General features: G+C 36.5%; 1 protein-coding gene across 3 annotated transcripts; it reads left to right on the forward strand.

The window, feature by feature from the left end:
• Window positions 1-284: 284 nt before the first annotated feature.
• Window positions 285-23,700, forward strand: LOC110455897. Of its 3 annotated transcripts, XR_002463519.1 has the most exons (8): window positions 290-434; window positions 3,709-3,895; window positions 5,489-5,537; window positions 6,288-6,454; window positions 6,976-7,121; window positions 20,633-20,768; window positions 20,994-21,010; window positions 21,051-23,700. XR_002463519.1 is itself a non-coding variant. In XM_021506322.1 (7 exons), exons 2-6 carry the CDS (start codon window positions 3,712-3,714, stop codon window positions 8,034-8,036), a joined length of 648 nt encoding a protein of 215 aa, XP_021361997.1. In that variant the 5' UTR covers window positions 285-434; window positions 3,709-3,711; the 3' UTR covers window positions 8,037-8,070; window positions 8,290-9,191. The 3 variants fall into 3 exon arrangements, 2 of the variants coding, with proteins under 2 accessions (XP_021361997.1, XP_021361996.1); XM_021506322.1 differs by lacking the exons at window positions 20,633-20,768; window positions 20,994-21,010; window positions 21,051-23,700 and adding exons at window positions 7,935-8,070; window positions 8,290-9,191 and having other exon boundaries at window positions 285-434; XM_021506321.1 differs by having other exon boundaries at window positions 292-434; window positions 20,994-23,700.

The following is a 23,700-nucleotide window of genomic DNA, read 5'->3' on the forward strand; positions in this document are numbered from 1 at the left end:
TTGGTACAGAAAGATACAAAAGCAACGGGTTGATTTTATTTCTGCTTTCATGTCTTTGTGTACCATGGTACACTTTTACATGGTACACAAAGAATTGAATTTTAATATCTTTGTGTACCATATAAAAGTGTACCATGGTACAAAAAGATATGAAAATTAATATCTTTTTGTCAGACTCTTGTAGGTCATCGTAGGTTCAAGGTCTACGTCGTAACAGAACATAACAACACAAGTACATACATTTCGAACGGATGACGTCACATACACTGTTAACCATACGGGACAGGACACGTGTATAAAGACAGTTGGCAGCACTCGTTGTAAACCCCGGTTACATGTATATATAAACTGTGATTGCCGAAAATTTCCACTTTGTGTTAGTAGGCCGTTACGACTCCAGTAACATAAACTTATTGTCGGACATCTACATTATCGTAAGTACATTTTATTTATGTTGCCTAGTGTTTATCTTCTTTCCACATCAATGATAAATAGTACACAACATCATGATTTATAAGTTTTTTCATATGGTTAAACGTTTTTAAAGGTATGGGATTTTATTTGTAATTGTTCGATTGTCGTAGCTGTAATATGTTTAAAGAAACAACAACACAAACGGGTACCTTGTAAAGGATCCTACAACAAACCCAAATTATAGTTAAACTCGGTGACACCAGCGATAGACCTGTCTGTGTGATTAGTGTGATTACAACTGTTCCTTTATAACGCTTCTGGACAATGTTCTAGACATTTATATCCCGCAAGGACAATATCTCTCGCCTGTTATTGGGTCGAAATTTACAACATTGAAAACGTGCTAGATCATCCTTACTTCTATTGGCGATTCCACTCTTCAATGAAATTAAATCAATAAGTATAAATAATCCAATTTTTTAAGGTCAACAAAATTCCATATATGGCATATGTAAACAAATACATGTACAAGTGTTGACCTCTGACCCGGTAAAAGTAGGTCGAGAGAGCATTTATAATTTAAATATAGATACACCTAGCACATAGTATATTTTAGGTGAACATGACAAATAAATTCTTAGTAAACAATGCATAAACAGAAATATCTCGATACAGATGACAACATCATACATATTCTTTTCATTTATTTATAAATACGACTAAGAAACACAAAGCCGAGATGCCCATGAATACTACGGGTATAGTTGATAAGTCACACAAATATATAGCTACTGGGACATCTTTAGTACATATATTTGCGATGACAATGTACTTACTTTTACCACGACCTACTGTGCTTCTGCTGGAGAGACACTATTCTTGCCACGTGCGTCAGCTGGGGCTGTACTTCCGGCAGTAACACGGTAATTACCTCCCTTTTTTGAGGTAGCGCAACACGAATAAATGGGACAGTCGTGCCAGAGTTAACAAATGAATGAAAGAGTGAGTGAATGAAATTATGTTTTGTATGTTGAAATTAATGTTTTATGTTCACATTTAAATTGCCATAACAGTATATTATGTTATGATACTTATGTTTGTATCCGATCTAAGCCACTTAGTGCTATAATGGACCTTTGGTAGCGAGGAGCTGGAGTGATGGTGAGCGAGGGGAGGATACAAATATAAGCAGGCCTGACATAAAATCAAAAACAAACACTTGTGAATAATATGAAAAAAGTTATAAACCGATAGTTTATGAAAGAGAGTGAGAGGTATAACGCCATGAAAGAGAGTGTGGTGTATGGAAGCCCTCCTACGAGAGGACACTATTTGTTAATTTCTAACATGCTGGGATTTGTTTAAATAAAAATGAAAATAAAACAAACCACCCAGATCGTTAGAATAGATAGCTTTATATGATTTTAATGGGTTATAACTATATAAAGTTTGACAATAAAAAGGAAAGAAAAAAGGAAGTTTAAAAAAATAAATAAAAAAACCGTGCTAGAATATCCACTTCAACAATCAGGTTTGCATGATAATGTAGACTTGGAGACTGTGCCGTTTTCTGCGACTTAAAACGCTAATAGTTACCTACCTAACTTGAGCAACATTATAAAATCGCCCAATACAATGTACCAGTGGTTAAAGCCAATACTTGCTACGGTCATATTAGATGTTGCATGAACAACCGCCTGTGTTACAATATATTGTGTTGATTATTTTCGGAGTCAGCTTCAGAAGGGCTGGACTTTAAGATATGTACACTGATGATGCCATGTGGATATACTAGGATATCACTGAACTGAATTTTAGATATCATCAGTTCCATTTTATGTATAATCCCATTTAGGTTACTTAAAGTAAACATATTTTAATACACCATTTAATTCGAGTCAAAACGAGCATGGATAATAATAATGTTAATTCGGTGTACCAATCTGCGATGTTACAAAATGGAATTCATGAAATGAAATATAGCCTGATTAATTTATATCATAACTTGAATTGTGATATCATAAAATCTCTTTAATGATATCATATTTTTTTATATTATATAGCTAAACGGTTTTCAACTGTGATACAAATATATCATGAATTGGATTTATGATATCACAAAATAATGAATTATATTACAAATCAGGTTTAATGATACATTCGTGTAACACTTTTTTTCAGATTTTTCAGAATAATACCAAAACGGCACCCAATACCTGTATAAAGTTAATTGAATTATTTCCAATAAGCGCCACAGGAAAGAAATGTCCAAGTACATCCGTTATAAGTATCATGATAGAATTATATACTTTAAGATTCTTTATTAGTTTAAAAGGTCGTTATCGATGCCCTTATTGGTCACATATGTCTCCTTTTATAATACAATTAAGCGTCTGGCACCTATGGCTAAGATTCATACTAAAGCGTACTAGTAAATTATCGTCAATTTAGACAACAATGAGCTGCCCTGTTGTCCTTCGAGTCCATGTATCATATTCATTTCAGGCAAGTCAATATTCAGAAAGGGGTAGGTATGCATCAGGTCAGCAAATGTGGACAAGTTATAGCATCAGCTTGTGCATATCAACCAGGACCAGTCTCGTTCAACGGTATTGGCAAATATCGGGAGCTGGTTTGTTACCCGCTTGATTATGGTGGGCTTTTTATTGAACATATCGGCACTAGTTATCTTGAACTGTATGTTTTTATTCATTTTAAATATCTCCTATAATTCAAATACGTGCATCGCTTCAAATCCATACTTTCTAAATATACTTATGAGTCATGTATACTGTAATAAAAACGACCGCTTACAGTCTCGTGTGTCTATAAACGTCACGTTATTAAAATTGGTGGCTACCCAAATTGGTACATGGCCAGAAAAGCTTTGATTTGTACTTAACAATTAAAGAATGAATGTCATTTTTGGCCTTATGATGGCTATCACCGATAAGTTTTATTTGTTGTATATACATACCTTGGGGTCATGCCATCATGATATGACATGAAATGAAAGTAAGCTTGGAGACCATAGCATCATATGAGGGGTAAAAGTGGGAGACTAAAATCACAAAACGGTATCATTTGGACAAAACTTCAGGTTCTATTTGAAACTTTTATCGTAGTTATAATGTATTAAACTAAAGCTGCAAATAATAAAGTGACGGGAAAAGTAGCACTGTGACATTGTTATATATCGACAAAGTTATGTCAACGAAGATACGTCTTCTCTTAATCTTTTCTACAAATCAGATATATAGACATATTCTTTAGTTTGTTACCCATTATTTTCAGATCATGAAAGTGTTCCTGATTTGTCTCCTATTCGCCGGAGCCAATGCCGGCTTCCTGGATTCTTTACAACAAGGTCCGACCAATGTCAAGGAAGAACTCGCTTCGAAAGTTTCCGCCCACCTCAGCCCTCTATTAGGCGCGGAATGGGGCAACTTCTTGGGACACATATTTGTCGAAGGTGTCGAAGGTGAGGTTCACAAACAAGGTCGCATTTGCTTTGTCTGGAACAAATGGCGTCTCAAAGTTATTGGTTAACAAGAGGCCCAGAGGGCTTGTATCGTTCACCTGGAAATGTTAGCAAAATTGAAGTTGAAATAGCCAGATGTTGCTAGAAGTGTACATGTATTACATGGTTAGTCAGGGGTTATATTTATAGGCAGTTGGAAAAATCCTGTCATTCCTAAATTAAAAGGAGGTTTCGAAGAATTTGCTTTGTTTCCCCTATTAGGCTCCACCCCTCTTCCTCCAGGGGGTCAGACCCATCGTTGATACAATATAAGGTCCCATTCATCCAAGGATGCTTTATATAAAATATGGACATACTCCTGTCATTCCTACAGAAGAAGAAGGATTTTAAAGCTATTTTTCTATTTTCCCTACTTGGCCCTGTCTCTCTGCCAAAAGATGGGTTAAACCAACCATGTATACAGAAATGGTTCCCCTTCACTCAAGGATACTTTATCCCAAGTTTACTCAAAATCCTGTCATTCCTACAGAAGAAGAAAGATTTTGAAGAATTTGCTATATTTCCCCTATGGGGCCCCGCCCCTCGCGCCCCAGGTGGTTCAAACCCACCATGTATACAAAATTGATTCCCCTTCAAAATAGGATGCTAGTGTTCAAATTTGGTAAAATACCTTCATCCCAATGGAAGAAGAAGGATATTAAAGCTATTCCTCTTTACTCCGTATTGGGCCCCGTCTCTCTGCCCCCAGGTGGGCTACGCCCACCGTTTTTACAAAATTGAGGTAACTTAGCCCAAGGATGCTCCAGACCAAATTTAGTTCAAATAAAATTAAGCGTTCAGGACTAGTAGCATTTGAAAGGAAAAGTTGACGGACGGACGGCGGACGCTGCGGTTCGGACCAGGTGAACTAAAAACAACCGTAGTTTTTATATCAAGGTTAAGGATTGATATTTGTTCCTTTATTACTACCAAGTGTTGGGGCATCTTCAAATTTGTATTACATATATGTATAAGGAAATTATTTGAGGCAATCTATTTTGCTTCCTATCTAAATACTATCATCTGATAGTGTTATCATGTTTACACGTCAGTATTAAACGTGACGAACAAAGAATAAGTTTCCTCCGTGTTGATTACAGAGATATAGTGTGGAAAAAATAGCTTGTTACAATATTGGGATTTCCTTTCCAATTAATTCGTTAATGTAAAACTTGTGGCGATGTGTTCATGCTTTTGTCACTGACCTACAATGTACCATCTACATTGTATCTCTTTATGAACAACAAACCATCGGCATCATGTCCCAGGCATTATTTGAGGTAAAGACATTAAGCACACATTGTTTAAACTTAACATTTATTCTCAGTGTCGGTGTTTTCATTTCTTTTTTCAATTGAAACCATTCGCAAAATTTAAAAAGATTATAGATCAACATCTTACAATACAATTTGCTTGCTAATCATGTAAATAATTGATATACCAAATCATTTGATTGGTGAGTAACATATAAGATATGCTTATCTCAGTCATAGTGTTTTATTATACAATATATAAAACGTGTATCAAGTACAATAACATATCCTTCTTCCACAGTCGCTGGAGTTGCAGTTATCGGAGCCGCTATTGGAAAGCGAGAAGTTCCGTAAGTTAAATTCTAATTAACTTCACGTAATTGTATTTATCAGGGTTACGTCCTTCTGGAAACCATCCGCGCAATTCGTTTCAAAATTCTATCAATCTTATAGCATACATTTGACAGCCATACTGTTCTTCAGGTTCCTTCAATTCGTTCTTTTCACATTTGTTCGTTCTTTAGAAAATCTACAATAGTTTTGATTGCATTCGCAATGTCATCAACAATTTCTACCAATTTCCCGGTTATGATGCGGGACAATGAGAGTCAACCATTATGTTGAATTTGGTTTCAGAACTCCCCTATCCAAAATGCTTATATTGTTTATCTATAAGTGCTTTATTCGAACCCTCATCTTACAGTTACATGTACATTAAAAGCACACAGCGTTTTGGTAAATCTATATATATCCTAACAAGGTGACTGAATTCAGAAAACAAAAATCAAGATAATGTACCATAAATCCAGCTCGTGAAGTATACTAGGAACACCACACGCACTGAAGTTGTGTAAAAATCATAGAAAGCGAGGCAAATAAAAAGTCAAGCAGTTGTAATCAGCAAGGTAGATGAGATATGGTTGTGTCCCTTTCTCAGCAAACACAGACCCAACTGTCCGCAGGGGTTCTCATTTAACCTTTTCCCCGATCCTCAATAATGCAGATACATATTTTCTACGAGTAAAAAACATTTATGGAAGGAGTACTCACGTTTAGAAAAATTCCAAATTAACAACTTTTTCTAATACATCTTTACCCAGACATAAGGTAACAATCAAAGACGTGCTTCATAACGGCGCCAGGGCTTTGGAGCAAATGTTCGACGACTATGCCACAGAACTACAGCACTTCCACGAGGAGATCGCCAGTCTCGCGTATTTGAAGGGAGATGTCAACCAGTTCTTTGCCAGCATGCAGGACTCAAAACGTAAGTAATGACCAAACGATTACAGGAGTAAACAACACCACCAGCTTTACCCAGAATGATATACAACGGAAAGGGTATGGCTGTCCACAGCTTTAAAGTAATTATTGATGTCCACAGTAGTCACAAAATGGGTTAAGTTGCCAGTAGTCACAAAATGGGTTTGTCCGTAATAGTCAAAAAATAGGTTTAGTCCACAGTAGTCACAAAATGGGTTAAGTCCACAGTAGTCACAAAATGGGTTTAGTCGGCAGTAGTCACAACATGGGGTTTGTCCGTAATAGTCACAAAATGGGTTTAGTCGCCACTAGTCACAAAATGGGTTTAATCGGCAGTAGTCAGAAAATGGGTTTAGTCGGCAGAAGTCACAAAATGGGTTTGTCCGTAATAGTCAAAACATGGGTTTAGTCCACAGTAATCACAAAATGTGTTTTGTTTGCCACAGTCGCAAAATTGGTTTGTGATGTTCGCAGTTATATTACACACATATGTTAAAAAGCGAGATTATGTTTCATTTCTTACAGTGATACACGATAAAGAACTTGACAACATTGTGTCCAGCGTAAACCAGACATTGAGATGTGACAAGAGAAAGAGAAAAGCTATCGACAACATTATCTTCTCCAGGGCGTGCGTACAGTTTAGCTCCGCCGCTAACAAGCTGAAAGAGGTACAACTTTCTTCCACGTAGATTGAATCACCCGCAGTATAGGTTTACTTAGTTATCGTCTCTAGGGTATAGATGTGAATAGGTAGCAGTTCGGTCATTCGCTACAGCGTACATTACACGCGTTATCGTTGTACTAGTGTAACAGAAATCATTATTGGTCCAGTGCCTCCGCAAGGGATCAAACCCGGAACCTCTAGTTTAGTAGTTTTACATTTTTTTCCGAATGAGGCTAAGAAAAATTCTTCCTTGCTAAGTCGGAAGGAAGCGGCTATTATTTCAACCTATGTGATACAAGTATCAGCCAACATATGTAAGATAACCTCACCTCACTGGTCAGTTAGTTTTCTTGAGAGTGACCAGCGAGTATAGGTAAGATTCCATTCATTATCTTATATTCACATTTTCACTGCAAGTTCCTCCATAAGCATAAAGAGAAGAAATTGCGTTCATAGAGATATGAACGCAATTTGATCAGTGTCATATTGAAGTTTCTCTTCCCACCTCGAATAGCATGAGAAAAACGTTAGAAGCAAACATTTTGATGATGGTTGTACTGGCGACACAGAAACTTCTATGTCAAAACGGAATATGCAAGTACCCGATTTGTGTTCATTGCAGCCATGGAATTAATAAAACGTACCGTTCAGTTCTTATACTTGATATCTTTTTGTGGTATTATTGATGGAGAAGATATTCGCAATCCGTTCTACAATATTATACATACATATGTAGTTTTCATTTTGAAAATGATGAGTCATAATCTTGTATGATAAAATTATGCTATAGTTTTTAGTCGTTATCATTTATTTACAGACGTTTAGTGATGTTCACAACCGACTTGTAGGAGGGTCGAAACATATCCTTGAAGCTGTGAATGATCATATATCACTACTGAACGATACCCTCTCTCACTAAGAACACTGAAATAGGTCTCCCAGCGCCATGATTGGTAAGTAGTATACGAGTGTTTGAATGTGAGGATTGGATTACACGTTACAGGGTCGGGTGTTGTAGATTTGTGTTGCTTTCTGTCTGACGGTCATTGATTTGTACCATTTTTTCCTTTTCTCCCCGTAGTTAATATACAACTGTTTGATTTCCTACGCCTTGTGTTATCGCTGTGTTTGTATACTATGTCTTGTTATTTTTCAATAATTTGTGTCTACAGGTCACGACGTAGGACAAGCTCAGACAGCCCAGCCACTGGATACACTGCTTCACCTCGACGTTGGATTGTAGACTCACATCTACATTACCTAAGAATATATTATAAAACCACATGAGTGTAATTTATGCATCACTTTTTATATAAAACATGTCATTAGATTACTGAAATAATGTTTAAATTCAAACACATTTCGAATTTACGATTTGTGCCCTTCAAAACTTCATTGGAAGAAATTTACATTATTTGAATACTCCCAATGCTGATAATGACTGGGTAGCACAACCATGGCCATCAGCCGACCAAGTGAACGGCGTTTATTGTCGAAGGCTTTGCTGTAGAGGTAGTTCCATTTCCCATTACCAGCAGTGTGGTACTATAAATATATTGGTACTATACACCAACATGGATTCCTGTGTGTACATTTGTCAGAATCTCATGATTGCCGTGTTTATAAGTGATGCTTCACGTCGTGTCATATATTGTTGCTTCCACACATCTACTACTCTAAATGTGAATGAGTCCTTAACTCCATGATGCATTGGCTTTTTTGTCATTTATATCAAAGTATATAGATTGGAAGTGACTTGGTTTTTATATTGATGTTCTGCATCTGTGTTCTACAGTCTAGCTTATCATCCACCGTGGCACCTAAATAATGTTCACTGGTAAGGCTTTTTAGTGTCGTTTTCTGGTCGTTCTGGTCCGTGAGATGATAACTTCTGCTATGTAGCTTTGATCCTTTGGTACACCTTTACATTTATGGAATTTTGATAACCAGTTGTCTGACCAGTTATGAAGTTGATGTAAATCTGATTGTAGAATTTTATATCGTCTCTGTTACTAATTATCCGGTATATAGAGAATAAAACATGCATTTTTTTCCATATCGCACCCAGTATCAACCCGAGACTGCAATATCAGCCCAAGGGGCGAAGGCCCGAGGGCTGATTTTGGTCGAGGGTTGATACCGGGTGTGATATGGAAAAAGGCATGCTTTATTTTGTTTATTACATACTTACTGATAAAAGCTACTATCTTAAGAGCAGTTGTGTCGTATCGCATACACACAAAAAACATATGTATTAGTAAGTATGTAATAAAGTTTGGTATCATATGCGAATCGTGGGTAGGGAGATAATATGTTCTCTGGCATATAATTTATATTTTTTATTTATATACAGAGCCAACTTTTTATGTATATTATTCAGGAAGTCTTCTTTTCCTTGTATTGTCTTATGGCCGATTCCATATTTAAGGTACCTTATCTAAGACTTTCATAAAGTCCATACAAATGACATCGAGGTATCCCCCCTGTATGTAACAAGTGGGTCAAGTCATCTAAAACTATTAGCATCTGGAGTGTTGTTCATCTTCAAGTCAAAAATCCAAATTGTGTATTGCTAAATAAATTTGCATATGCTGCACAATGGAATGACGGATAATTCTCCATGGTTTTTACCATGACACCTTGTGAGGCTCACATGGCGGTAATTCCCTGGGTAAGATTTAGGCCCATTTCTGTAGATGGCAGTAATGTCAGTAATGTTTGCATCCCTCTATGTTTGAGGTAGTTTTATTTCCTCCAACGATTTCTGAAATATTATTGACAGAGGTTTACTTTAAACGTTTTCCTTGAATGCGTTTGTGTTGATTTCATAAGGAACTGATGATTTATTTCCATAACATGTTATGAGAAGTTTTCTAATAGTATCTTCGTTATGGGGTGTGTCATTGAATTGTTGGCGGATGGTTCTAGCTTCAAACCTTGATTACTCTCCTATTGGTTCTTTAGAAAAGACGCTGGTGAAAAAGTTAGTCAGTACCTCTACTTTATCTGTATCGCCGTTAGCGAATTTGTTAGGTCCCTATTCATTCCTTTTATATCTGAAATCCCTGTTCTTACTTTCGCATTTGAATATTTCCTAAAGCATTTAGGTTAATGTTAAGCATTCACTGCAATCTCTTTTTCAGTATCCTTCTTAGTTTTCCTTAATTCAAGCATTAACTTGAATGATTTATTTACGTTTATGAGCCATAACATTAAAAGGGGTGTACTCTGAATGAACCGCGGAGCGGTTGATGAAAAGAGTACACGCCGGACCCAAAGTATTTCTTTTATCAGTTTTTTTTATTTGATGAGCTGATAACATAGAAAATTAACCCGATAGAAATGCTTGTTTCAAGCAGAATTAAATTGTTCCAACTTTTGCGCTGGTTCCTGCATCTTGCATACACATTTTATTTTCTTGTGACTTTTTTCCATTTATTGAGTCCAATCCCTTGTTTCTTGCTGGTTTTTCTTGACGACTTCTTGACTTAAAGTTATACCGTCCTTGTTATTGTTGCCGATCGATGGATGTTTGTTGTCGTTGGTAAGTGGCTATCTGCCGGACGGAACTACATGCCCCTACAATGTCCTGTTCTGAGAGTGTGTTCCATTTGATTTCCTGTAGTTCCTTATGTATATCCTGTGCTGGCTGTGATCGCTGTGCTGGCTGTTCCCAAAAGGACATTCGTATTCTATATCACTGATCATCTCTGTTACCTTGCTCGGGATTAAGTCCAAGAGTTTTTACTCGTTTCCATTTCTGAGGCGGGTACACTCATTAACATGTTGATATAAGCAGTTATATCTAACACGTTCTATAAAATCGTCTACCTGTTGATCTCCCTTTGATGACTTTGCATTCCGATATATCTTTGGAAGATTGAAGTCTCCAAATATTAATAAATGTGAGTGTAAAATCTGACTGACGAGACTGTATAAATTAACTTGTACAGATTGTCGTTGTTATTCTTTTTTAGAGTTTTGGCTCCTATATATACATCCGATTAATACATGGCCCATTTCTGGGGGGTTGATTTTAATTTTTCATACTGCAGCTACTTCCAACGGGTTGAGACTTTCCTTGATAAAGACACCCCGATGCCTGTTAGGGTACTTTTTATTTACAAAGAGCTCATACCCAGGAATGTTGAGTTCAGCTTAACTTTGTAAACACCTGTAGTTCTTGAGGTAATTCTCTGTAAAACCTATAACTTCTATACTATTTATTTTTGTCTTTGATCTTTCAGTTTATCTAATTTATTCAAAAGACTATCTGAGTTAATTTAGAAGTGAGTTTTGGTTTTTATTTTCACAATTGTTCTGTTCCGTGTAGGCATTTTACTCGAATTCTGTCTTATTCCATCTCATGTTAGTAGTACAGGGTACCTTTATTGTGTGAAATACGACGTGTGTGATTTTAATTGATGTTCTAAATAAATGGTTTGTGTGTGCTTGAAATCTTGTTTTTATTTCCTTCATAACTACTCAACGCCCATCCTACGTTACAAATAGTTTATTTAATTTGGAACAGCACTGTTATTTGGCTCATTTACTACACACACTGTATTTAACACCTCTTCTGATTGGACAAAAATAATATATTTTGTTGAGAAATATTGCTTGATATTATAATATTACCCCGAGTTTGGACACGCCTAAAAGGTTAACTTATGAACGGAAACTTCTTAAAAATTTGCCATGAACATATTTTTTTGCAGGGGCGTTAGCAATCGTTTTACATGTTCCGATCTGCGTCGCTAGTAAAATTCAATTTGTCAGAACAAAGTATCAAAATACATGTACACCACAGCAGAAATCAAAACACAAAAGGGTTTCAATTAATTAAATACACAAAAGAAAGGAATTAAGTAATACAAAATCAATATACAAAATATGTATAGGGTTTCACAACCTGCTGACATATGAATATCGGTGGCTAGTTTATATGTGTTTATAGAGGACACTATAATTGTCCTACGTTATGATAAAGGCAACAAATCATATCTGTCCTATTACTATACCTGATAATATGAAAAGGCAAAGCCTTAAAAGAGCGAAGCTTTTGTTGGTCTCTAATATTTACTGATTCAGAATGAGATAATACTGCGTTCAGAATGAGGCAAGATAAAATGTATTTAAAGTCTTCTAGTCGAGGGATAACTATAAAACATAAATTCTAATGAGATTAAGACTGACATAACAATAGGGGAGATCGGGGCAAATTCGGCCCATTTTTATTAAAGTCCGTTCTGGGAAGTATGGCAGCACGTCCGTTTTTGAACATTATTTAATGTTCCCTGTCGGATGATCGGCCCTCCGATCTTCCGACATGAAAAGTTAAATAATGTTCAAAAACGGATATGCTGCAATACTTCTCAGAACGGACTTAAATAAACAAAAAAAGATCGAACTTGCCCTGGTCTCCCCTATTGTTATGTCGGTCCTCATCTCTTTAGAGTTTGTATTTTTATTGTTATTCCCCGACTTTAAAGAAAGGTTTATCTTATCTAATGCTGAAAGCAGTATTCTGAATCAGCAAATATCAGGTATCAACAAAATTACGCTCTTTTAAGGCTTTGCCTTTTCATATTAAAACATGGGTATTGTTTTCACTACAGTATATGAAGATGTTCATGTATGAGTTGAAACACAATTGTCTTTGCTTCAAGGATACACTTCCGGTTTCCCCACTGGACGTCTACTTCCGGACAAAATGAATGAAAGGGAAGGTGTAGAAAGGGGAAGCAACTCTGTTTACGCACGCATGTGTTACCATTAAAGAGCTTCGCTCTTATTATACTATTTTATTTTGTAAAATTACATTTGAATGCGTCCGACAAGCATAGGTGTAGTACTGATTTTATGGTATGACCTGGATATCAAGGAGTGTAATAACACCTTGTTGATACATTGTTAGCTTGGTGTAGACACGTATTAGTGAAACAGTCTTTCACCTGTTTATTACATCATAACGAGGCTCGGTAGATACAAACTTCTAAATGCACATGAAAACATGATCTTACAGAATAGGTGATCAGTATACGAATCAAAATTAGCGAAACAACTAACACACCGTCACAAAGGCGTAATATTACCAATTGTGGTACAAGAACTGGTGGTGTAGACAAAATAACTGTGTATTTATCTATTTTTTACTAAAATTAGTACAAAACATGTAATTTGATATGCTTAGGTAAATAGTATAGTATAAATGTATCACAAGTTGATCTCATTCTCCCCAAATTCATTAAATATGATGAAATCAGTTTGATTTCGAAGAGGACTTCAGAAGTGTTTACAAATAACGCAATGCATTTATCTCAACTGCGCGATAAATTGACGTCACAGGTTCAGAAGCAACAGATAAAGCTAAGACTAGATCGGTACTTATAAATAAAAGTACTAGGACTACTCTACCATATCCACTTTATACTAATCCGCTGACCTTGCCAAAAGATGCATCTGCATACAACATGCAAAATTTGATAATGTTTTAACGTGACCGTCGCGCTGGAAAGACAGCTAGAAAATAACCCATGTACCCCGATACACTTACACTTATCGCACGTGCTACATATAGCGCCAATCCAATTTGCTGAGCACATTCGGTAATATCCGTACGAACCGGTAAGAAAATTAATTTTCCGCTATTCTCTAAATCGTGGGAATATATTAATAACAACACAAGTACATACATTCTGAACTGATGACGTCACATACACTGTTTACCAGACGGGACAACACACGTGTATGAAGACAGTTGGCAGCACTCGTTGTAATATATATATATATACACACCACATACATATATAAATCATATATATATACCCGTGTTACATGTATATATAAACTGTGATTGCCGAAATTTCCACTTTGTGTTAGTGGACCGTTACGACTCCAGTAACATAAACTTATTGTCGGACATCTACATTATCGTAAGTACATTTTATTTGTGTTGCCGAGTCTATATCTTTTCCCCCACATCAATGATAAAAAGTACACAACATCATGATTTATATATTTTTCTCATAAGAACAAACGTTTTGAAAGGTATGGGATTTCATTTGTAATTGTTCGATTGTAAAAGAAACAACACAAGCGGGTATCTTTCACAGTATCCTACAAAACACCAAAACGCAAGTTAATCTCGGAGACACCAGCGATAAACCTGTTTGTGTGATTAGCGTGATTACAATTGTTCCTTTTTTACGCTTCTGGACAATGTTCAAGACATTTATATCCCGCAAGGACAATATCTCTCGCCTGTTATTGGGTCGAAATTTACAACATTAAAATAGAATAGAATATCCACTTCAACAACCAGGTTTGCATGATAATGTAGACTTGGAGACTCTGACGTTTCTGCGACTTAAAACTCTAATAATTACCTACCTAACTATCAAAATCATAAAATCGCCCAATACAATGTACCAGTGGTTAAAGCCAATAATTGCTACGGTCATATTAGATGTTGCAGGAACAACCGCCTGTGTTACAATATATTGTGTTGATTATTTTCGGAGTCAGCTTCAGAAGGGCTGGACTTTAAGATATGTACACTGATGATGCCATGTGGATATACTAGGATATCTCTGAACTGAGTTTTAGATATCATCAGTTCCATTTTATGTATAATCTCATTTATGTTTTTTAAGTAGACACATTTCAATACATCATAAACTCGAGTTCATGATAGATATTATACCTGTAATATCACTGATATGACTTCATGATCGAGTCAAAACGATCATGGATAATAATAATGTTAATTCGATTACCAATCTGTGAAATTACAAAAAGGTATTCATGATATCATCATATAGCCTGGTTTATTTATAGCATAATTCGAATTGTGATATAAGAAAATCTCTTTAATCATACCATAATTTTATATATTATATAGCTGTATGATTTTCAACTGTGATATCATGAATTGGATTTATGATATCACAAAATAATGAATTATATTACAAATCACATTTAATGATAATACTTTTTTTCCAGATTGTTCAGAATAATACCAAAACAACATCCAACACCTGTGTAAAATTAATTGATTATTTCCAATAAGCGCCACAGGAAAGAAATTCTAAGTACATCCGTTATAAGTATCATGCTATAATTAATATACTTTAAGATACTATACTAGTTGAAAGGTCGTTATCGATTCCCTTCTTAGTCACATATATCTCATTTTATACTATGGCAAAGCGTCTGGCACCTACAAATGTATGACTGAGATTCATACTAAAGCGTACTAGTAAATTAACGTCAACTTAGACAACAAAGAGCTTTCGTTTTGTCCTTCGAGTTCATGTACCATATTTATTTCAGGCAAGTCAATATTTAGGTAGGTATGCATCAGGACAGCAAATGTGGACTAATTATGTCATCAGCTTGTGCATATTAACCAGGATTAGACTCGTTCAACTGTATTGGCAAATAAAACATCGAATTCGGAGTACCAGTCAGCTTACAGGATCAACTTTCGAGATATACCTCAACATAAATGAACAGTTAGGCATACTTGCCCAACACTCTAGTCGCCAAATTAAAATATCTCAATCAAATGTTAACACGACAAGTAAATCTGTCATACTGTGAAGTTACTACGTGTAACTTTAGGTAAATGTATGCTCTGTGGCGTTTCGTGTTGCCTTGAATTGTACAATAACACACCTTCTAAATATACTTATGAGTCATGGATATTTAATCAAAACCTCGACATCTGACAGCCAGATTAAAAAACAGACTGCCGAGAGTCTAGTTTTTCTTAACTTAGACAGCACGTATAACGTTACGCTATCACAATTAGTGCTTTAAATAAATTGGTACATTGCCAAAAAAAAATCGATTATGCAGACATTTTTCTTTTTCAATAAATAAAATCGATCACTCGTGTTCCGGAAATTTTTGATTTGTGAAATGAGATCAGCTCTTAAATTATTTCAAGCTGACATCATATGGGTTTTCCTGATTTACATATATATAGACATATATAGGTTAGTATTTACTATGAATATATTTTTCTTCACTAATTTGAGTACGTGTATCTCTTCGATTACACACTTTCTAAATATACTTATGAGTCATGTATATGTTGATCAAAACCCCGTCCGCTGACAGTCTAGTTGTCTGTACATGTACACACAGTACGTATAACGTCACGTTATCACAATCAGTGCGCTACACCAATTGGTAAATGGTCAGAAAATGTTTCGGATAGTACTTTACCATTAAAGAATAGCTTCCAATTTTAGGCTTCGGATGGATATCACCGATAAGTTTTATTTTGTGTACATGAAATGAAAGTCAGCTTGTAGACCATTGAAAGATATGAGGGGGTTGAGTGAGGGACCAGAATAGAAAAAGGTATCTTTTTGACAAAACTACATGTATTTTTTTAAAAGCTGTTTTCATTGTTATTGTGTAGCACTAAAACTGCAGATAATAAAAGTAAACCGAAAAAATAGCACATAATCGATAAGTAGGTCACTGTTATCTTGTTATATATCGGCTTAATTATAGTTTATATCAACATGGTACGTCTTCTCTTAATCTTTTCTACAAATCAGATGTATAGACATATTCTTTAGTTTGTTACCCACTATTTTCAGATTATGAAAGTTTTCCTGCTTTGTTTCCTATTCGTCGGTGCCAATGCCGCCGGCTTCTGGGATTCTCTACACCATGGCCTGGCCAATATCGAGGAAGAACTCGCTTCGACAGTTTCCGCCATCCTCAGTCCTCTATTAGGCGACGAATGGGCCAACTACTTGGGACCCTTAGTTGTCAAAGGTGAAGTTCACAATAAAAATCGTAATTATTTACCATAAAGAGCATAATCCTGCAAAAAAATGACGTATCATAGTTATTGGTTAAAAATCACTGTTACTATTATATCAAGGTCAGGGATTGATATATGTATTTATTATTACCAAATGTGCGGGAATCTTCATTTTTTGTATAACATATATGTACAATGCTTAGGTAAAGGACATTTCTGTTTTTATTTCTATCTAAATGCTATTATGTGATAGTTTTATCATGTTTGCATATCAGTAGTTAACGTGATTCCCTGCATAGAGCGTAAGAATTGTACCTACTCATTGCCTAGATCATTGCCTGATCGTAAGAGGCGACTAAATTTGGAATCTTATCGTTTCTCTTCTTTCCAAACAACTTACTTCTTCCTAATGTCTCCCTTTGACAATGCCTCACGTTTGGCCTTTAGTTGAGCGTTCGCCCCTGCGAGGAAGGCTTTGGTTTCTGTTCTCTGACCGCGACATTACAGAGTCTGTAACAATTGTAGTTTCTACTCCTGCTTAACGCTCAGCAATTTAGGAGTGGGACGACTGGTTCGCCCGTTGTCAGTATAATGTGACCGGGTGGGGACTTGCTGGGTGGCAGTATGTTTCAGTGAGGTTGCACTTTAAATTCGGCATCAGTTCCGCGCTATCACAAGGAGACAAACACGAACATATCGCAGCCTCCCAAAATACACACGCGTACACTTAACGCATGCATCTTGCAAACGGGGGAGGCCGTCGTTAAATGACCTACTATCTACATTGTATCTCTTTATAAACAACAAACCATCGACATCATGTCACAGGCATTACTTGAGGTAAACACATAAAGTAAATATTGTTTACGCTTCACATTTAATCACTGTGTCGGTTGCTTTATTTGTTTTCAATTGAAGCCGAGTCGAAACTTAAGAAGATTACAAATATATTTCAACATAGATCAACATCTTACAATATTGAGTTGCTTGTTAATCATGTAAATATATGATATGCAACATCATTTGATTGGTCAGTAACAAATTAGATATGCTATTCATTATATCGATTATGGCGTCAGGTACTCTTAATTGCAAGAGCAATCTCAGTCATAGAGTTTTATTATACAATATATAAACATGTATCCAATACAATAACATGTCCTTGTTCCACAGTCGCTGAAAGAGCAGCTATACGCTTCATAGGGAAGCGAGATGTTCCGTAAGTTAAATTCTAATTACAATGTAATTTCACACAGTTTAATTTATAAGGGTTACGTCCTCATTGAAATCCTCCGCGCAATTAGTTTCAAAATTCTTCCAATCTTATTGCATACATTTGACAGTCATACTGTATTTCCTGTTCCTTCAATTCGGTTTTTTTTCAAATTTGTTCGTTGTTTAGAAAATCTGCGAAAGTTTTGATTGCATTTGTAATGTCATCAGCAATTTTTACCAATTTCCCGGTAATGAAGCGGGACAAAGAGAGTCAACCATTATGTAGAATTTGGGTTAACAACTCCCCTATCCAACATGCTTACATAAGATAGACTATTTTTATCCTGTGTATGTATCAGTGCATTATTCGAACCCTCATCTACTGTAACATGTACATTAAAAGTACACAGCGCTTTTGCTAAATCTATAGATATCCTAACAAGGTGACTGATTTCAGAAAACACAAAAATAGATCATGTACCATAAATCCAGCTCGGGATGTATACTAGGAACACCACACGCACTGAAGTTGTAAAAAAATCATAGAAAGCGAGGCAAATGAAAAGTCCAACAGTTGTAATCAGCACAGTAGATGAGACATGGCTGTGTCCCTTTCTAACCAATCACAGACCCAACTGTCCGCAGGGGTTCTCATTTAAACTTTTCCCCGATCCTCAATCATGCAGATACATATTTTCTCCGAGTAAAAAATTCTATGAAAGGAGTACCCACGTTTAGAGAAATTCCAAATTAACAACTTTTTCTAATACATCTTTACCCAGACAAAAGGTAACAATCAAAGACGTGCTTCACAACGGCGCCAGGGCTTTGGAGCAAATGTTCGACGACTACGCCACAGATCTTCAGCACTACCACGAGGAGATCGCCAGTCTCGCGTATTTGAAGGGAGATGTCAATCAGTTCTTTGCCGAAATGCAAGACTCAAAACGTAAGTAATGACCAAACGATTACAGGAGTAAACAACACCACCAGCTTTACCCAGAATGATATACAACGGAAAGGGTATGGCTGTCCACAGCTTTAAAGTAATGATTGATGTCCACAGTAGTCACAAAATGGGTTTAGTCGGCAGTAGTCACAAAATGGATTTAGTCGTCAGTAGTCACAAAATGGGGTTTGTCCGTAGTAGTCACAAAATGGGTTTAGTCCACAGTAGTCACAAAATGGTTTAGTCGGCAGTAGTCACAAAATGGGTTTATTCGCCAGTAGTCACAAAATGGGGTTTGTCAGTAGTAGTCACAAAATGGGTTTAGTCCACAGTAGTCAAAACATGGGTTTAGTCGGCAGTAGTCACAAAATGGGGTTTGTCCGTACTAGTCACAAAATGGGTTTAGTCGCCACTAGTCACAAAATGGGTTTAATCGGCAGTAGTCACAAAATGTGTTTAGTCCACAGTTGTCAAAACATGGGTTCAGTCCACAGTAGTCAAACATGGGTTTAGTCCACAGTAGTCAAACACGGGTTTTGTTTGCCACAGTCGCAAAATTGGTTTGTGATGTTCGCAGTTATATTACACACATATGTTAAAGCGAGATTATGTTTCATTTCTTACAGTGATACACGATAAAAAAACTTGCCAACATTGTATCCAGCGTAAAACAGACATTGAGATGTGACAAGAGAAAGAGAAAAGACATCGACAACGCGTGCGTACAGTTTAGCTCCGTCGCTAACAAGCTGAACGAGGTAAAACTTTCTTCCAAGTAAATTGAATCACCCACAGTATATGTTTACTTAGTTATCGTATCTAGGGTATAGATATGAAAAGGTAGTAGTTCGGTCATTCGAGACAGCGTACATTGCATGCGTTATCTTTGTACTAGTGTAACAGAAATCATTATCAGTCCAGTGCCTCCGCAAGGGATCAAACCCCGAACCTCTAGTTTAGTAGTTTTACATTCTTCCGAATGAGGCTAAGAAAGATTCTTCCTTGCTAAGTCGGAAAGAAGCGGCTATTATTTTAACCTATGTGATACAAGTATCAGCCAACCTATGTAAGATAACCTCACCTCACTGGTCAGCTAGTTTTCTTGAGAGTGACCGGTGAGTATAGGTAAGATTCCATTATCTTATATTCACATTTTCACTGCAAGTTCCTCCATAAGCATAAAGAGAAGAAATTGCGTTCATAGAGATATGAACGCAATTTGATCAGTGTCATATTAAAGTTTCTCTTCCCACCTCGAATAGCATGAGAAAAACGTTAGAAGCAAACATTTTGATGATGTTTGTACTGGCGACACAGAAACTTCAATGTCAAAACGGAATATGCAATACCCGATTTGTGTTCATTGCAGCCATGAAATTAATGAAACGTACCGTTCAATTCTTATACTTGATATCTTTTTGTGGTATTATTGATGTAGAAGATATTCGCAATTCGTTCTACAATATTATACATACATATATAGTTTTCATTTTGAAAATGATGAGTCATAATCTTGTATGACATAATTATGCTATAGTTTTTAGGAGTTATCATTTATTTACAGACGTTTAGTGATGTTCACAGCCGACTTGTAAAAGGGTCGAAAAATATCCTTGGAGCTGTGAATGATCATTTATCACTTCTGAACGATACCCTCTCTCACTAAGGACACTGAAATAGGTCTCCCAGCGCCATGATTGGTAAGTAGTATACGATTGTTTGAATATAAGGATTGGATTACACGTTACACGGTCGATTGTTGTAGATCTTTGTTGCTTTCTGTCTGACGGTCATTGATTTATACATGTACCATTTCGTCCTTTTCTCACCGTAGTTTATATACAACTGTTTGATTTCCTACGCCTTGTATTATCGCTGTGTTTGTATACTATGCCTTGTTATTTTTCCATAATTTGTGTCTACAGGTAAGGACGTAGGACAAGCTCAGACAGTCGAGGCGCTGGATACCCTGCTTCACCTCGACTCAGACAGCCCAGGCACTGGATACCCTGCTTCACCTCGACTCAGACAGCCCAGGCACTGGATACCCTGCTTTACCTCGACAAGCTCAGAAAGCCAAGGCACTGGATACCCTGCTTCACCTCTACTCAGACAGCCCAGGCACTGGATACCCTGCTTCACCTCTACTCAGACAGCCAAGGCATTGGATACCCTGCTTTACCTCGACTCAGACAGTCCAGGCGCTGGATACCCTGCTTCACCTCTACTCAGACAGCCAAGGTATTGGATACCCTGCTTCACCTCGACTCATACAGCTCAGGCACTGGATACAAGGCTTCACCTCGACTCAGACAGCCCCGGCGCTGGATACCCTGCTTCACCTCGACTCAGTCAGCCCAGGCGCTGGATACCCTGATTCAGCTACATAACATATGTATATATACCACATGAGTGTAATTTATGCATCTCTTTTTATAGAAAACATGTCATTAGATTACTGAAATAATGTTTAAATTCAAACACATTTCCAATTTACGATTTGTGTCCTTCAAAATTTCATTATTTTTTTTTTTACATTATTTGAGTACGCCCATTGCTGATAATGACAGGGTAGCACAACCATGTCCATCAGCCGACACAGTGAACGGCGTTTCTTGTCCGAGACTTTGCTGTAGGGAAAGTTCTATTTCCTATTACCAGCAGTGTGGTAGTATAAATATATTGATACTATACACCAACATGGTGTCCTGTGTGAACATTTGTGATAATCTCCTGATTGCCGTGTTTATTAGTGATGTTTCACGTCGTGTAATATATTGTTGCTTTAACAATTTCAAAATCCCTGATTGTTTGAACATTGATGACATGTACAGGTAGATTGTTCCACACATCTGCCACTCTAAATGTGAATGAGTCTTTAACTCCATGATGGATTTTTTTTTTTTGTCATTTATATCAAAGCATATAGATTGGAAGTGACTATTTTATCTAATAGTTTAGTAGCTCTTCGCTGAACATTCTCTAGTAGTTGTATGTTTTAAATGTGATCTTACCAAATGTCCTGTACACACTTTTGAACATGAAGTTGTCTTCATATCTCAATAAACTTTTTATAATACCCGTACCGACTTGGTTTTTATATTAAAGTTCTGCATCTGTGTTCTACAGTCTAGCGTATCATCCACCGTTGCACCTCAATGTTTTTCACTGGTAATGCTTTTTGATGTAGTTTTCTAGCCGTTCTAGCCCGTGAGATAATAACTTCTGTTATCTAGGATTGTCGATAACCAGTTGTCTGTCCAGTTTTGAAGTTGATGTAAATCTGATTGTAGAATTTTATATCATCTCTGTTACTAATTATCCGGTATAGTTTGGTATCATCTGCGAAACGTGGGTAGGGAGATAATATGTTCTCTGGCATATAATTTATATACAGCGCCAGATGAGCACACACTCTATGAAGAATTCCACTGAGGACGCCATGAGACCTTAATGAGGACCAATTACCAACACCTTTTGATGTCTATTATTCAGGAAGTCTTCTTTTTATTTTATTGTCTTATGGCCGACTCCATATTTATATAGCTTTCTTAAAGGCAGCGGTAAGGTACCTTATGAAAGACTTTCATAAAGTTTGAAATGACATGGAGTTATCCTCCCTGTATCTAACAAGCGGGTCAAGTCATCTAAAACTGTTAGCATCTGGAGTGTTGTTGAACTTCAAGGCAGAAATCCAAAGTGTGTATTGCTAAATACATTTGCACATGCTGCACAATAGAATTACGGATAATTCTCCATGGTGTTTACCATGACACCTTTTGAGGCTCACATGGCGGTAATTCCCTGGGTAAGATTTAGGCCCATTTCCGTAGGTGGCAGTAATGTCAGTAATGTTTGCATCCCTCTATGTTTGAGGTAGTTTTCTTTCCTCCAAAGATTTCTGAAATATTATTGACATGGGTTTACTTAAAACGTTTTTTCTTGAATACGTTTGGGTTGATTTCATAAGGATATGATGATTTATTTCCATAACATTTTATGAGAAGTTTTCTAATAGTATCTTGGTTATGGGGTGCGTCATGGAATCGTTGGCGGATGGTTATAGCTTCAAACCTTGATAGCTCTCCTATTGGTTCTTTAGAAAAGGCACTGTTGAAAAAGTTAGTCAGTACCTCTACTTTATCTGTATCGCTGTTAGCGAATTTGTTAAGTCCCTATTCAGAGCTTTTATATCTGAAATTCCTGTTCTGACTTTCGCATTTACATAATTCCTCAAGCATTTAGGTTGGTGTTTAGCATTCACTTAAATTTCTTTTTCGTTATCTTTTTTTGTTTTCTTTTATTCAAGCATTAACTTGAATGACTTTTTTACGTTAATGAGCCATAACATAAAAAGGGGTGTACTCTGAATGAACCCCGAAACGGTTGATGAAAAGAGTACACGCCGGACCGAAAGTAGCTGATAACATAGAAAATTAAACCAATAGAAATGCTTGTTTTCAACAGACTTAAATTATTACCATATGGCTTGGTTCCTGCATCTTGCATACATCTTTTATTTTCTTGTGACATTTCCCCATTTATTGAGTCCAATTTCTATGTTTCCTGCTGGTTTTTCACACTTGGTGACATCTTGATTTAAAGCTATACTGTCCTTGTTCTTGTTGCCAA

This window comes from Mizuhopecten yessoensis, unplaced genomic scaffold, assembly GCF_002113885.1.
Source record: "Mizuhopecten yessoensis strain PY_sf001 unplaced genomic scaffold, ASM211388v2 scaffold8399, whole genome shotgun sequence".
Lineage (NCBI taxonomy): Eukaryota > Metazoa > Mollusca > Bivalvia > Pectinida > Pectinidae > Mizuhopecten > Mizuhopecten yessoensis.

Bases quoted from the DNA above. Each gene is read 5' to 3' on its own strand.
- LOC110455897 (XM_021506322.1), top strand. From the start codon at position 3,712: ATGAAAGTGTTCCTGATTTGTCTCCTATTCGCCGGAGCCAATGCCGGC. The intron at 3,896-5,488 runs GTGAGGTTCACA...CTTCTTCCACAG, and splicing joins ATTTGTCGAAGGTGTCGAAG to TCGCTGGAGTTGCAGTTATC. The intron at 6,455-6,975 runs GTAAGTAATGAC...CATTTCTTACAG, and splicing joins CAGCATGCAGGACTCAAAAC to TGATACACGATAAAGAACTT.